At 38.0% G+C, this 15945-nt stretch overlaps 1 protein-coding gene across 3 annotated transcripts in view; it reads left to right on the plus strand.

The window, feature by feature from the left end:
* Positions 1 to 15945, plus strand: part of ITSN1 (intersectin 1) — a 230390-nt gene that overhangs the window by 89252 nt on the left and 125193 nt on the right. For all 3 annotated transcript variants that reach the window (XM_060150881.1, XM_060150879.1, XM_060150880.1), the window contains exons 8-12: positions 2594 to 2694; positions 6775 to 6838; positions 9704 to 9841; positions 11256 to 11371; positions 14720 to 14982. In XM_060150881.1, coding sequence (XP_060006864.1) covers positions 2594 to 2694; positions 6775 to 6838; positions 9704 to 9841; positions 11256 to 11371; positions 14720 to 14982 — 682 coding nt within the window. The remainder of the gene's footprint in view (positions 1 to 2593; positions 2695 to 6774; positions 6839 to 9703; positions 9842 to 11255; positions 11372 to 14719; positions 14983 to 15945) is intronic.

Raw genomic sequence — 15945 nt, forward strand, 5'->3', positions numbered from 1 at the left:
AACACTGTGCCAGATGCTCTATGCGCATTAACTCATTTAATGCTCACCTTCTTCCCCATAAGATGACTGATTTTCTGTGTTATAGATGACGAGGAGGCTCAGAGACAGGAGTGACTTGCGCAGGATAACTTATCTCCTAGGTGATAGGGCTGAGTTGAACTGAGATCTTTCTGATTTTAAGGCAGATGTTCTTAAAATTTGCCCTGAAAACTTCGGTTAATTGTGGTATACAGGTATTTGTGTTCCATTTAATTAAAGTTTTACTCCTAGGATGCAGGAATATTTATTGAGTATCTGCTTTGACTCATTAATCCCATTTAACCCGCACAACCACCTGTAGGGTAGTATTTGGCTCAGAATTGTGAATGAAGAAACACCCGGAGAGGTTATATTTCTCACCCATAGTTTACAGCTTACTAAACAGCAGAGCTGAGATTTAAATTGAGATCATCTAACACTAAATTCCATGTTTTCTATTCTTTCTCCCATATCACGCTGAACTTTGAGTATTCTCTGACTTTCCACAAGTGATTTTGAAATCTGTCTTAAAATTGACTTGTGACATTAAAATGAACAAACAGCCAGTATTAGCAAAATTAATGCTATTAAAATGTTGGGTCTGCTCGCCCATGTGCAGTAAAGCCAATCTACTGACACCAGGTTGTAAGGCACCAGACAAGGAGTCCGGAGCAGCTAATGCTCAAAAAACCTGAGCTCCCCAATGGGTTTTAGGGGAGCATTTTTAAAGGCAAGATGAGGGAAGGGAGTCACAGGATGTGTGATCAGCCATTCTCTGATTGGTTGATGGTGAGGTAACAGGGCAGTGCCACAGAGGTTAATGTTATCAATCCTTAGGCTCCAGCTTCCCTTTGGTGGAGTTTCAGCATCTGTAAAACAGCTCAGGAATGTGCATCAGATACTGTTATCTAGGTACTTCAGGGAGGAACTAAAGATTCTGTGACTGCCATATGGCTGACTGTTTACATTGTTACCAGTTCTCCTGGCCCAGTTGCTGCTTTTGTCACTACACGTTCATGTACTTTCAATCATTAATTTTTGAGTCAGCCTTTTGTGACTCAGGGGAGGCCTGGGAGACTACAGCTTTTCTACAAACAAGAGATAGGCTGAGAAAAAAAAATTGAGAGAGGCAGGCAGAGGACGTGAGGGGAGGGGTCTGTCCCCAGAAGGCCCCATAGGGTCCTGCTCCGGTTATAAAAACACTGGGGTTTTTTTGGTAGTTACCTTTCAATAATTTAAGTTTCTAGCAAGTTTTTATAATGTGGCATCTAACTTTTTGGTTAATGCATTTTTAGGCCTATTTAAATTCTCAGGAATTTGGTAGAAAACTATGATTGGATAAGTGTAATCTTGAACACCTTCTGTGTAATACCCTACATTCCTGGGGTGCAGGAGAGATATAATTAACTTCTTGACAAATAGGCAAGAGTTGGAATCTTCAAAATATTAGTTTAAAATGAGAGAGTTGTTGCAGAAGTATGCACAGCAGATTAGAACTTGGTAAATGTTTTTATTAAGAAGTTTATAAAAATTGAAAAGATAAATTTTTATAGGTACTTTTCAAGTGTTTGGGAGCTGTTTCTGTGCTTTGAGAAGTGTACATAGTAAGTATCAGTGCATAGGTAACATACATAAATGATGATTAAAAGGTCCAGTTCGTGATTAAAATTTCACTGTAATCTGTGAGAAATAGATATTTTTGTTGAAATGAAAGGAAATTGCAAATGGGGCATTAGTTGTAATCTGTCCTGGAAGTGGAATGCCATTTTTACTGCCAGCTCAGCCATCGTGTTTAAATTGCCCAATTGAAACATCTGGCTCTCAAGAAGCCATGGGTACCAACCAGCATGATACTGTGTGGGAACTAATCGGAGGAACTGATCACCAAGGAGGTCTACACCCGAACTGGCTGCCAGCAAGGGGTTTCCTGAGGTCAGCTGCATGTTGGCAAGGAAAGGTCAGCACTGGATTGCAGTCAGAAGCAGAGCTCCTTCCCATACTGCACTGCTGATTTGCCAGCCACCCTGGGAATGTTCTCTTCTCTCTGGGAAACTCCATTTTGGGCATTTAAATTCTCAGAATGAAATAACTCCATTTCATTAAGAAATACATTCTGTATTTTGGTGTAAAGAAAGTTAAACATTTTAAAGAATTAATACCTTTAAAAGCAGTTATTTGTTTTCTATCATCATTGCTTTTTGAACCTAAAGAGGACTGTTCTAGAAGTTTAGAGAAGCCTGGTCATTACTGTATCACCTCAGTTCCGAGGAGATTTTCCATTCTTTTGTAGAAACTTTAAATTAGTAAATTGTCCATATAACTTGAACCAGCCACTTGGTCTGCTGTGTTTACCCTTGATTTGGAAAAAATAATGAGCTTATCTGGAGAGAAAGGTTTATAACCTTAAAAAATGGAAAAAATCATTATAGAAAATTCAGAAAGTGATTAGGAAGTGAATAAAATATTAAATCTAGTTTTCTAGAGAAGTTCTTAGTTTACTGTTTTTAGAGAACTTAAATGTGATTTTCCTTACTATTAACCCTTTTTTCCTCTCCTTCCTCTCTTTGCCCCACAGTGTTCCTTCCGCAGCTGAATGGGCTGTTCCTCAGCCATCCAGACTGAAATACCGACAGTTATTCAACAGTCATGACAAAACCATGAGTGGACACTTAACAGGTATTTACAAATGAGAATTAAGTTAGTGAAACATGATCTTTGTTCTAAATGCAAATTGTTTCTAGATGTTGGGCTGAAGATTTTCCCAATGTCTTCCTCCATTTACTGTACTTCTTTCTAAACAGGGTTTTTGTTATTCCCCTTACCTCCAGTTCTCATCTACTGATAAGGCCATAGTTATTTTATTCTCCAGTGCCTCAGGCTTTTGCTTCTTGGTAAATAGAACCTAGACCAAGGATCCCCCAGCACCCTAGATGCCACTGTTGTGCAAATCAGCGCACTTGCAAAGAAACACTGCTGTGGACAAAGCCTGGTTCACATTCTGAAGTTCAACTTAGTAGATGAACTTGAAACTGTCTACTCAAACAATCAGTGTTTATGGCAGGACACAGGGTGAAAGTTAGTAAATGGCTGGGGAGTTTAGAACCTAGCTTTGCCACTAACCAGCTGGAGGCCACTTTACGTATTTGGATCTTATTTCTTCATGTATAAAAGGCCAGAGTTAAGGTATGTGGTCTCTATGGATTTAAAAAAAGATTGTTGTCTACATTAGAAGGATTCAAAGGATTTTATGATACTGTCCAGAAACCTTTCTAATAAGGGGTTAAAACACTTAAAATTGTTAGAGAGTTATAAAGAAAAGCATAATTTTAATAAAGGAAAATAGAGATCTCCAATACAAACATTAAGTGTAAAAGGGGGGAAATATAACTGCTCTTTAACAAATATGAAAGGAGGGGAGAATGGGGTCATTTTCCTGAGGTGGAGAAGCAGTGATATTCAGCAAAAAACATTTTAAATTTCTGATTCTTACTATCTTTTTTTTTTTTCTATCACTTACAATTGCAATTTTTACTTCCAAGAGAAAAATTCATCCTTGTTTAAAAATGTCAGGATTGGGTGAGACTTCGAAGGGTTCTGGTCTAACCTTGAACCCTATCCCAGTAAAGAATCTCAGCAGTCATTTCAAATAAGCGTATATTTGTATCTGAAAGGGCGAATTATAAGTATGCACAAATTCTCTGTATGCCTCTCTCACTGTGCTAAAGCGGTAGCTGTCACTTTTATACATAGCATGAAAAACCAGGCCAGCTTATATGGGCACTGAAGGGATATTCAAAAGTATAGTTTTAAGTACTGTTTAACATGATTTGACACCAGCGTATCATATAGACCCAGACCTGCATTGTCAGTGAATCTGAAAACATTTTTTAAAGCACTGTTGGTGTTTGCTGGGAGTTACTTAAAATAGTATTCAGATGCGATGTTGATGCCGAAATTCTCTTTTCTTGGTAGGCTGTGTTTTATGACCGAAGTATAGTATCAGGTAGAAGGTATATGACGCAGGAACTTAAATATTTAGAACTTATAATATCTGAGGCAGAAAATAAAATTTGAAATATACTGGATGGATGAGCAGATTTTTGCTACTGTTTAGCTGTATACTTATTACTGTTTTGTCCTGGAAGGAATTTAAGGTGGGAATTTCATTTTCAAATCTTTGTATAGTCATGTCAAATAGAAAGAATAATTTATTACAGTACATTTTAAAATAGTAAATAAAAGACATTTAATTTGTTTTCCCTTTGTGAGGAATCAATATAAGGTGTGTTTTAGGCTAAATAAGACTGTTGATGGAAGCAGAGCAGGTTTTGCTGAGATGAAATACAAAGATTATTTTCATGATCACAACTGTGAAAATAATTGTGTGAATCCTCAACCCCTAAAGCAGTTACTCAGTTCAGCTTAAGAATTGAGTAAGATTAAGAAGAATATCAAGAAAGTTGAGAATAGTTCCCAGAATGGAAAGAGGCAGAAGTGAAATATTTAGCAATGGCACAGTTTACCCCATTGATTACCTGGGTTGATTTCGCTGATACACCTGGTTAGGTGGGCACCCTCTTGTTCCTTCCCAACCTGATGTATATGCTACTGCACGCTCTTAAAAGAGACACTCTTATAAAAGAGAGAAGGAGTCCTTCCTAATCTAAGTTATGTAAGTAGCTCTAGAATTCTGGTAATGCTATTCTTGCTAGTCCACTTCTCAAAGAGGTATTCGATTATCTCCTTGCATTCTGAAACAGTGCATATGTTATTTGGTTATTTATATGCTAATTACAAAATGCTAAAAGTCTTAGTCATTGTTTGAAGTAAAGCATTAACTTCATTTAATTGTCTCTGTTCTTTCCATTCAAGCTTCCCTACTGAAACATAGCTACCCACTGTAGGCTTTGTGAACTTGAGATTTGTGTTTATTCCCTTAATGTTTCCTTATAAGCCAGTCTGCCTTTCATGAATGTAGGCTTCTACAGAATAGTTCCGAACACTCAGAGCTTGATTTTTATGTTGTCCTGTTACTATCTTTGCTGTTGCTGATCTAATTTAATGTTTCACAACCTTGTCTTAGGACTTAGAGTCAAGTATTAGAAATTGCAAAAGACAGTTGGAATCTTTTAGTGCAGGGGTCAACAGACTTCTTCTATAAACAGCAAAATAATGTTTTCAGATTCAGTGACAATGCAGGTCTGGGTCTATATGACACACTGGTGTCAAACCATGTTAAACAGTACTTAAAACTACCTTTAAATATTCCTTCAGTGCCCATATAAGCTGGCCTGGTTTTTCATGCTATGTATAAAAGTGACAGCTACTGCTTTAGCAGAGTGAGCGAGGCATACAGAGAATTTGTGTATACTTGTAATTCGCCCTTTCAGATACAAAAACATTTTAGACTTGCAGTCATACACTGTCACTGCTCTTCAGCTTTGCCGTTGCGGTATGAAAGCAGCCGTATATCGTGCTTAAATGAATGGGCATGGCTATGTTTCAATAAAACTTTATTTACAAAAACAGGTGGAGGGCTGGATATGGCCTATAGACTGTGGTTTGCCAATCCCTGTTCTAGATCATTTTCCTCATTTCAGAGATAAAAGAACTTCCTAAAAGTAGTTTTGTTAATGTCACATGTCATTAGGGAGTGGAAGAGTCAGGACTGGAATCCATATGTCCTGATATCCAGGTCCAGGGTTAGTTCTTTTCATTTATTGTTACACTTTTTATTGAATAGATGAAATATGAACTTTCTTTTATATAGTTCTGAAGTGGGCAGAATTGTTACAAGTATAAATTGAAGCATTCACTAAACTTTTGCTAATTCTACTTTAATGTTGCCAACATTCTAAATACAATGTTAGAGACTAAATAAAATGATCAATGAACTTTTCTCATTCCAGTATACCACAGAACAAGCAAAATTTTATGCGTGGTAATCTTCCTAACACAGTTGCTACCACTTTCCATTCCTTGGTCTTCATGTCATCCTGGGACCACACCTTGGGAGTCAGTGATGGACATAAGACATTTATCTCTCTCCTCCTAACACTAGTTTATTTAAACATTCAAATTCTTACATTGTAGCCTTTCTGGTATCTAAGGCTAGTTTCATGCCAAAACTGAAGATATATACAAGTATTTTAAGAAGTGAGAGCTGATTCTGAGATGAGAGTTGAAATTCCAGAAATTCTTCTTTATCACTAACCTAGGAAATGGCTGCGATAATTGGCCATTTATACAACCTTGAGCAAGTTTTTTTTATTTAGTTTTGTTTTAGAGTCTGTATAATGAAATGAGTAGAAGAGTTCTCTCTAAGGTCCCTTCCTCCTCTAAGATTCTCTGAATCTTATCTGAATTTGATAGTCATCATGGTGGAGGAAGCAGGTGGTGGCCAAGATGCTGAATTTAGAGAGAATAAGTTTCAGCTTTGTAAATAAAAGCCTGATACGAATAGAGACGGTAACCTGGACAGAGGGGCAGGTTATATTTTGAAACTCTAATCCTTTACATACTCATTCCTCATTAAACATCTATTTAACAAAAATTTATTGACTGTGTGCCAGGTGCTTTGTGTTTCTTGCCTTTTTCATTGGGGCTTAATTTCCTTTTTAAAAAGCCCCTCGGGTAATAGCAAATATCGTTTAAAGCACTGTGATTGCATGAGATTACATAGTACCTATGTGCAGAACACTGATCAGTGAAGATTTGCTGATTCATCTTTATATTTTTTTCCTGGTTTTTGTTTAGGTCCCCAAGCAAGAACTATTCTTATGCAGTCAAGTTTACCACAGGCTCAGCTGGCTTCAATATGGTAAGGAATGAAAAAGTTCCTTGGTTTGTATAAAGAGGAAACTGTATTTCTTGAATTGATATGGCTCATGGGTCTTTAGATTAATACCGTTATTTCTAAGGGGGATATATGGAGTAGGCTTAATTTTCCAATGAGTTGTTATGATTACCCCTCTTACTTTCCCCCCTTTTGATTTTGAAAAATACAAAAGCAGAGCAATCAATATAATGAATTCTCAAGAACTCATAATACAGCCTAAATAAGTCTCAACTCATGACTTGTCCTGGTTCTCCCCTCCTCCTTTCAATTATTTTAAGCCAAATCTCAGTCATTATATCATTTCCATCTGCACATATTTCAGCTTGTATCTCCAAAAGACATAGGGATTTTTTCCCCACATGACTGCAATACCAAAAGTCCACTTAAAACTGTTAAATAGTAATTCTTATCATTAAGTTAATCAGATGGTGTTTAAATTCCTTAGATTGTCTCATAATTTTTTTATAGTTGATTTGTTCAAATCAGGACTGAAATAAATCTATATTTTGTAACAATTGGTTGATACATCTTTTAAGTCTCCTTTAACCTATAAACTCCCCCTTGTCTTGTTTTCCACTCCTCCCCCACCCCACCCCACAAAAAAACCCCAGATCATTTGTCCTATAGTTTCTTATAGCCTAACTTTAGCTGATGGCACCCTTGTGGTGTTAATTCATTCTTGTATTTCCTGTAGATTGGTAATTAGATCTTGAGCAGGGTTCTGCACCTCAGTGCTATTGACATTTTAGGCCCGAGGACTCTGTGGTGGAGGCCTGTCCTGTGGACTTTTGATTGTTAAGTAGCATCTCTGGCCTCTGCCTACTGCAGCAGCATGAGCCCCGCCTCCACTTGTGACAATCAGAAATGTGTCCAGACATTGGCAGATGTTCTTTGCAGTACTAAATCAATCAGTGGTTGAGAACCACTCATCAGATTCAAGTTTGAATTTTTTTTTTTTTTTTTGCAAAATACATCAGAGATGATACCGAGTACTTTCATCAGTAGGTACATTTATGTCTCTTTGTCTATTTTGTAATGAGTTTTAGTAGCTATTGATGAGCCTTGCCTAATCCTATAGGATTCTTTACATTTAAATATTAACTAGAATGTTAAATATTTAATTTTAATATCTAGTTAAATATTAACTAGAACACACACTCTTCAGGAGTGTGTATCTCTCAGTTATGCATTATCCATTGATTCCACCTGGAAGATAAACCCGGTCTGTACCACTTACCTGCTAGGTTCAAGATTTTGCTGCAGGCTCATTGATGTGGTTGTTTCATAAGTGGTCAAGCTCTAGGGCTGCTCCCTTCACCCATTATAGTCCCTTCTGCTTTGCGTTAAAGGGTCAGCCTCTTGCAATAGCATAATAACAGACCAGTTAGCAAGCATCTTATATCTATGACACATCTAGACCTCTTTAAGTCTGGGTGTGTACCAATATCCTAGGGCCCTCTGGAATAAAAACTAAAGACCTAACATTTATGGACGTTGGTTGTTCTTATGACACTAGAATATAATGAAATGTTTAAGTTTCTCATTTATAACCTGCCCTCTTTGAAAAAAATACTTGAGTCTTCTCCTACTAGAATATTATATTCTCTTTCTATATGATAAAAAGATATTTAATTAAATGTGTACAGCCTTTCTTCAGGCAAGTATGGGGAAAAAACCAAATAGGAATTCCACCTGCCTTTGAATTGCATTTACCTAGGAGTGGGCAGTGGAAAGGAAGAGAGAACAAGGTAAAACAGGCAGAGTTTTCATTTGTGGCTGTGTTCTACTTAAAAACAGGAGTCTGGCACCTGGAAAAGGCAGAGGTAGAGGGACAGAAAAGAGATCAGTGGTTGCCAGGGCCTGGGGGCAAAGGAAAGGGTGACTACAAAAAGACAGGAATTTTCGGTGATGATGAAACTTCTATACATTGTAGAGTTACACAACTGAATGTGTTTGTCAGAGCTCGAAGAATTGTACTCTAAAAGGGGTGGATGTTACCGTATGGATATTGTACCTTAAAAAAAAAGAGTTTATGCCACCTGAGGAAATTTCAGATTTAAGAGGAGTTTCTTGATTTATCGCATCAGCAAAGCCAGTTAGTTGCCCAGTGTAGCATCTGTCCTATTGGTATTTTAGTGAACAGTGTTGTGGTCTTGCATCCTCTTTTGGTGTCCAGAAGTTGTTAAGTAAAATCACATTCTTGGACTTGCTAGAAAAATCTGTTTACTTTAATTAGCTACCAGGGCAAGTTGATTATGAAGAACAGTGACGATTGAATCCTAAGATTAAGGAACAGAAAACACCTTGCCTCTGTGGCTGGAGGCCGTAAAGATCCACCCTTGGAGGCCTAGATCAGGGCTTGGTCCAGTGAGCTGAATCTGGCCTGCACCTGGTTTTGTTTTTTAAAACAACCGTGCCCATTTGTTTCTCTATATATTGTCTGTGGCTACTTTCCTGCTGCAGCAGCAGAATTCCGTGTGATAGAGATTGTGTGTTCTGCAAAGCTTAAATATTTACTATCTGACCTGATAGTCTGCAGAGCGTAGTCTAAATTAGACACATGCAATGTATGATACATTTAAAATGGGTTGCAATGATTGAGAAGAGTGTAATTATAATCATAGTTAACATCTGTTGAATGCTGAACACCATCCCAGCTATATGGATTGTCTCATTTTGTCTTTGCAATGGTGGTGTGAAATAGGTACTATTTTTATAAACTGAGGCACAGAGGAACTAAGTTGGCCTAGAGTCAGAATAAGAAAATAGAACGTTTAAATCACTCATGAATAGTAACAAGCATGCATTTTCATGAAGCTAGATTACAATGAACTTTTTGTTGAATAGGAATCTTTCTGACATTGATCAAGATGGAAAACTCACAGCAGAAGAATTTATCCTGGCTATGCACCTAATTGATGTAGCTATGTCTGGCCAACCATTGCCACCGGTCCTGCCCCCAGAATACATTCCACCTTCCTTTAGGTAAGGAATATTTGGCTCTCATAAGAAATTGTGCGCTGAGTATGTGAATTTCAAACTTGGCTTTGTTGCCTGTGTATCTTATAGTCATTTTTTATTCTTGGCAAGTAAATGAAATATCTATGAATTCAAGCAAATCTTCTTAGGTAGGTTTGTGTTAATCTTTCCCTGTTCTGTTCTTTAAAGTACTCATAGGATATTAGTAAAACAGTCAAGTAAAACATCACAGATTTTGTGATTTTTGAGACAATCCATATAATCAAAGCTCACCCAAAACTTTAGCAGTTTAAGTGCAATGATATCAACCTGTACATAGAAAATAAAGCAAGGAGATTCTGCCTATGAATTCTACACATTCCAGACAGAGGTAACAAAATGCTGGCAATGTAGAAATTATAATCAGGAAGATTATTAAAGAAAATTTTCATGGTCTGAAACATAACCTCAATGGAGACATTGAGAGGGTAGTTCAGGGTCCAATTGGGAAGACTCTGCAGTTACTGGTATCCTCCGCCTACACACAACCACGCATACACAGCCCTCTTGGACAACTGTGTCTCAAAGCTTTAACTTAAAAGACAAATTTGAGATCTTACGAGACAAAGAAGAACAAAAGAAGCGCAGATAAGAATTTCTGTCCTAATTCCTCACAGGAAGGACTGGGGGAAAAGTCCCCATAAAAGTATGAAACATGAAGCCATCACTGTCAGCACATACATGGTGCAGGGGGGAGCTGAGAAAACTGTGAATGTGTAGGAAGAAACCGGTAGCTGGACAGTTTGCCCACAAAATCTCACAGCTTCAAGAATCGCTACAAGAAACACAACACTGGAAGCTGATAAAAAAGCATAAAAAGAAGATAGGTAGATCGGTTTAAAAGAGCAAGATTAATGGTGTAAAGTGAAACTAACCAGTAAACTAAGTGATTTGTTTTAAGAACTATAAAGTATAGACATTTCATGTGTTTGTTAAGAGATAACATGGAGAGACTTTGTAAAGGGAAAAAAAAAAGATGCTCTCAATTAGCTGAGCTGCTAATCTTCCCTTGGAAATTTAATGTTTCATAGGAGGGTTATGATCGGAACAGCAAACACTTACTATGTCCAAGGTACTGCTCTAACCACTTGACAATTGTTCATTGATTTAATCCTTTGGAATTGTCCTACTTTTGGTGATGGTTCTAAACATTTGAATGAATATGGCACTCAGAGTCTGATGACGTTCAGATACTCATTTTTAAGAAACTCTTGTAAATAGAGAAGACCAAATCTTTATCTTTTCCTCACTAAAAATGAAATTTGCTCCATGATATGTGGCATAATCTTAAAAAAATTTTTGTTTCATAGTTTACCCAATTCTACCTAGACAGCTTTACATGAATCCTTTTTTTTTTTTTTCTTTTTTTCCACAACTGCAGAAGAGTTCGATCTGGCAGTGGTATATCTGTCATAAGCTCAACTTCGGTAGATCAGAGGTTACCAGAGGAACCAGTTTTAGAAGATGAACAGCAACAACTAGAAAAGAAATTACCTGGTAAGACAGTCCTTATATTTGAATTATAGCATATTAGAGATTTTCTATCTCTAAGGCAAAGATGGAGGCAAAAATAAATTTAGCTTTTGACATTCTTGCTATGTTTCTTTTTTTAAATTTTATTTATTTTATTTTTTTGCTGTGTTGGATCTTTGTTGCTGTGCACAGGCTTTTCTCTGGTTGTGGCGAGCAGGGGCTACTCTTCGTTGTGGTGCGCGGGCTTCTCATTGCAGTGGCTTCTCTTATTGCAGAGCATAGGCTCTAGGCGTGTGGGCTTCAGTAGTTGTGGCACGCGGGCTCAGTAGTTGTGGCTCACAGGCTCTCTAGAGCTCAGGCTCCGTAGTTGTGGTACATGGGCTTAGTTGCTCCACAGCATGTGGGATCTTCCCGGACCAGGGCTCGAACCCGTGTCCCCTGCATTGGCAGGCAGATTCTTAACGACTGAGCCACCAGGGAAGCCTTTGCTATGTTTCTTTAACTGACCTTAGTCAGAAAGGAGACACTTTTCATATGCTTTTGGATTTGAATATATGTATAGAAATAAGAACATTATGTACTCTGCTAATGCACCCTTGTTCTAGCTTTTAAATTGAAATCTGATTATTTACCACTTAACAAAAATTTTATAAATGTTATCTATAAAATGCTCAAAACTGATAAGCCTTTAAGGTGGTTGCAGAAATAGAATGTAAAATTGCCTACTGTTGTTTTCTCATGTTGTTATAGAATCGGAAGCTCCTTGATAACAAGAAGTTATTTTAAATTTAATATGAACCTAATTTAAATTATCCTCATTTACAAAGATAAATTCATCATACTATTAAAATATTCTATGGTAGCTATGAATTATTAATGATGAGATGACAATTGATACTGACACCCTAATGAAATTTATTATGGAACCTCTTTATGTTTAATACTCTGTCAGTGTCATTTTGTTGCATTTAAAGTGCTCAGGGGATAATTGACCTGCTCAGGACACTAGGTCTCCTAGTCTCCTCTTTAACTAAATTACTTTTTGTTCAGTGATAAACTGCTTACTGAAAATGTTCTTTGTTCAAGTGTGTTGAGTACAGTGAAGAATCTAAATGTTAATAATACATGGTCCATGCCCTCTGGAAGGTTATAATACAACTGAGGATTTAAGACATCCATATAAACAATCATCAAAGCAGTGCATAAGTATGATAAATTCCTGAAGACAGAATTATAGATGCACAGCAGAGCTTACTTATAGCTGGTTGGCATAGACTGGGAAATACACAAGCAATTAAATCTCTATGGAAGAGGTCACAGTTGAGTTGAGATTTGAAGAGTAATTGGGTCATTACAAGTGGAAGGGAGGAACATTTCAGGTTGATAATAATGGGAGTAAAGTCTTAAAGCAAATAAGGACAGGAATCCTTAGAATTTGGAATTTTCTTTTTCTGTTGGTAGAAGACATTCATTTAAAGTTTTGAACAGGATGTGACAGTATTAGAGTTTTGGGTTAGTGCATTCTTTCTTTTAACAACCATTTATTATGTGCCTCTGTGTACCAGAAATAGGGCCAGATTTTGGAATTAAAAAGATGTATAGGGACTTTCAGTTTTTTTCTTTTTTTTAAATCGAGGTAAAATTTACTTAAGATAAAATTGATCATTTTGAAGTGTACAGTTCAGTGGCTGTCTAAGTCAGCTTGGGCTTCCATAATAAAATGTCATAGTCTGGGTGTCTCAAACAGCAGAAATTTATTTCTCACAGTTCTGGAGGATAGGAAGTCCAAGATCAGGGTGCCATCCACTTCCATTCCTGGTGAGGGCACTCTTCCTGACTTGCAGATGGCTGCATTCTCACTAGGTCCTCACATGGCCTTTCCTCGGTGTGTGCACATGGAAAAAGAAAGATAGCTCTCTCTTCCTTTTCTTATAAGGCCACTAATTCATAATGAGGGCCCCATCGTCATGACCTTATCTTAACTGGAATTACAAAGTTCCCATCTCCAAATACCAGCCCATTTGGGGGTTAGGGTTTCAACCTATAAATTGGTGGGGTGGAAACCATTCAGTCTAAAACAGTGGCCATACCTAGTTACTCTCCATTCTCCCTTTTCCCCAGCCCCTAGAAATCACCAGTCTGCTTTCTGTCTCTTTGGATTTACCTCTTCTGGATATTTCATATAAATGGTATTATGCAGTGGGTGACCTTTTACATCCAGCTTCTTTCACTTAGCATAGTGTTTTTGAGATTCATCCACATTGTAGCATGTATCATTACTTCATTCCTTTCTCTGACGGAGGGGACTTTCGATTTTAAGGTGGCAGAGTAAAATGATTGCTGCCTGTTCTGAAATCACAAAAGGAGCCAGAAGAACAAGAAAATAAAACTTGCTTGCCATCTCTGATCTCTAATCTAACTACAGTATGTAAGGAAGGTCTGTTTTCAGTGAAGGCCAGACAGGAATGTGGGAAGAAGCCAAGAAAGGATGCTCACAGCTACACATCTCAAGACAGTGTGTGAAGTGACGGCCCTTGAAATAGATTGGGAACAATGGGAATGACATGCTGCACAGGCTGGCAGTGAGAGCTTCCCTTGTCTGGGGCTGGCTCCAAGGAGAAGCGTGTGAGGCAAACACAAAACTGAATAGACGCTGCTGAAAACATAGTAAGGGATGTGGTGGATGGAATTTTTTTTTAAAGTAAAATAAAATGGATCTAAACAGTGTTAGCAAGGATCAGAGAAAAACAATTATTGACCTGGGGATAGTTCTAAAATTCATAATTGGTGTTCTCAAAGAAGGAAACTGAGTAATGGGTTAGAAAAAATAACTTACGGAGTATCATTTCCATGATGATTAGGGCACAACCTGCTCTTCAGTGTGAAACCCAGGAGGAGACTTACCTTCTTACCTCTGCATTCAGAAACTGTCTTGTTTGTTAAAATTGAAGACACAACAGCACGGTTTTAAGCAAAGAAAAAAGAGGTAGAAAGGGAAAGATTCATGGTACAGAAGTGACAAGGGGTCAATTGCTGAATCCAGGTCATAGAAAAGGGAAAGGGTAGAGTGACAGGGAAGGTATGGAGGTTGGGTGATGATGCAGAACTGCTGTCAAAAGATTATTCCAGAAACCGCGTTTGGCATTTTGAACACTGTGATGTGGTTCATCTGGAGGGGAGAGTATATAAGCAAGAAGCTGGGTGAAGGGCACGTTCATAGTGTTTATCAGTGAGGGCACAGGTGAGAAAGAAGCTTTGGGAGTTCAGGTTTGCAGGTACACTACACATTTCCAATATGCCATTGAGTTTTCCCTTTGAAAATACTATGTTGAAAATCATGGCTTTTCCTAATCGTTATGTCTTGTTTTAAAGTAACCTTTGAAGATAAGAAGCGTGAGAACTTTGAACGTGGCAATCTGGAGCTGGAGAAACGGAGACAAGCGCTCTTGGAGCAGCAGCGCAAAGAACAAGAGCGCCTGGCCCAGCTGGAGAGGGCGGAGCAGGAGAGGAAGGAGCGGGAACGCCAGGAACAGGAGCGCAAGAGGCAACTGGAGCTGGAGAAGCAGCTGGAAAAGCAGCGGGAGCTAGAACGTCAGAGAGAGGAGGAGCGCAGGAAAGAAATCGAGAGGCGAGAGGTGAGCAGCTGGGGAGCAGCCCCGTCATGAACACGCGTGCTCTTCCAGAGCTGTTTAAGTAATATATTAACACAGTCTTTTTTTCTTTTTACAATTCAGTAGTTTTAGTTATTCACAAAATTGTGTAACCGTCACCACTAATTCATCACCCCAAAAAGAAACTCCTTACCCATTAAGCGGTTACTCCCCATTCCCCCTCCTCCTGCCCTTAACAACCTCGAATTTCCTTTCTCTCTCCATAGGTTAGCCTATTCTGGACATTTTGTATAAGTGGATTCACATAATATGTGGCCTTTTGTGTCTGGCTTTCGATTAGCATGTTTTCATGCTAAGTTGTAGCGTGAATCATTACTTTATTCCTTTTTGTGTTTGAATAGTATTCCATTATATGGATAGACCACATTTTAAATTTATCCATTCATCAGTTGGTGGACATTTGAGTTGTTTCTACTTTTTGGCTACTTTGAATACTCTTGCTATGAACATTCATGTACAAGTTTTTGATAATACAGTCTTGTAACAAACCACTGATAGCAGTTAAGTATTTTTTTCTAGCCTTTTTTCTGCATTCACATACAAATATAGAAACAAAAAGGTTTATATGGTGGGGAGGTTGAAGGTTTAGTTGAAATTGTTTTATGAAACCACTGTAATGGTATCACGCTAATTTTATTGTTCTGCATCTTTTTCTTTTTCCACTTTAGAAAATATGTCTAGTAATCTTCCCTGTATTTTATGGATGGCTTCCTAAATTTGGTGCCATACCTGGATAGGGGCCAAGCCTATCTCCTGTCTGTCTTTCCAATTTTAGTATATTGTTTTTTTTAATTAATTAATTAATTTATGGCTGCATTGGGTCTTCATTGCTGCGTGCGGGCTACTCTTCGTTGCGGTGCATGGGCTTCTCATTGTGGTGGCTGCTCTTGTTGTGGAGCACGGGCTCTAGGCACACAGGCTTCAGTA

This window comes from Lagenorhynchus albirostris, chromosome 5 (assembly GCF_949774975.1).
Source record: "Lagenorhynchus albirostris chromosome 5, mLagAlb1.1, whole genome shotgun sequence".
Lineage (NCBI taxonomy): Eukaryota > Metazoa > Chordata > Mammalia > Artiodactyla > Delphinidae > Lagenorhynchus > Lagenorhynchus albirostris.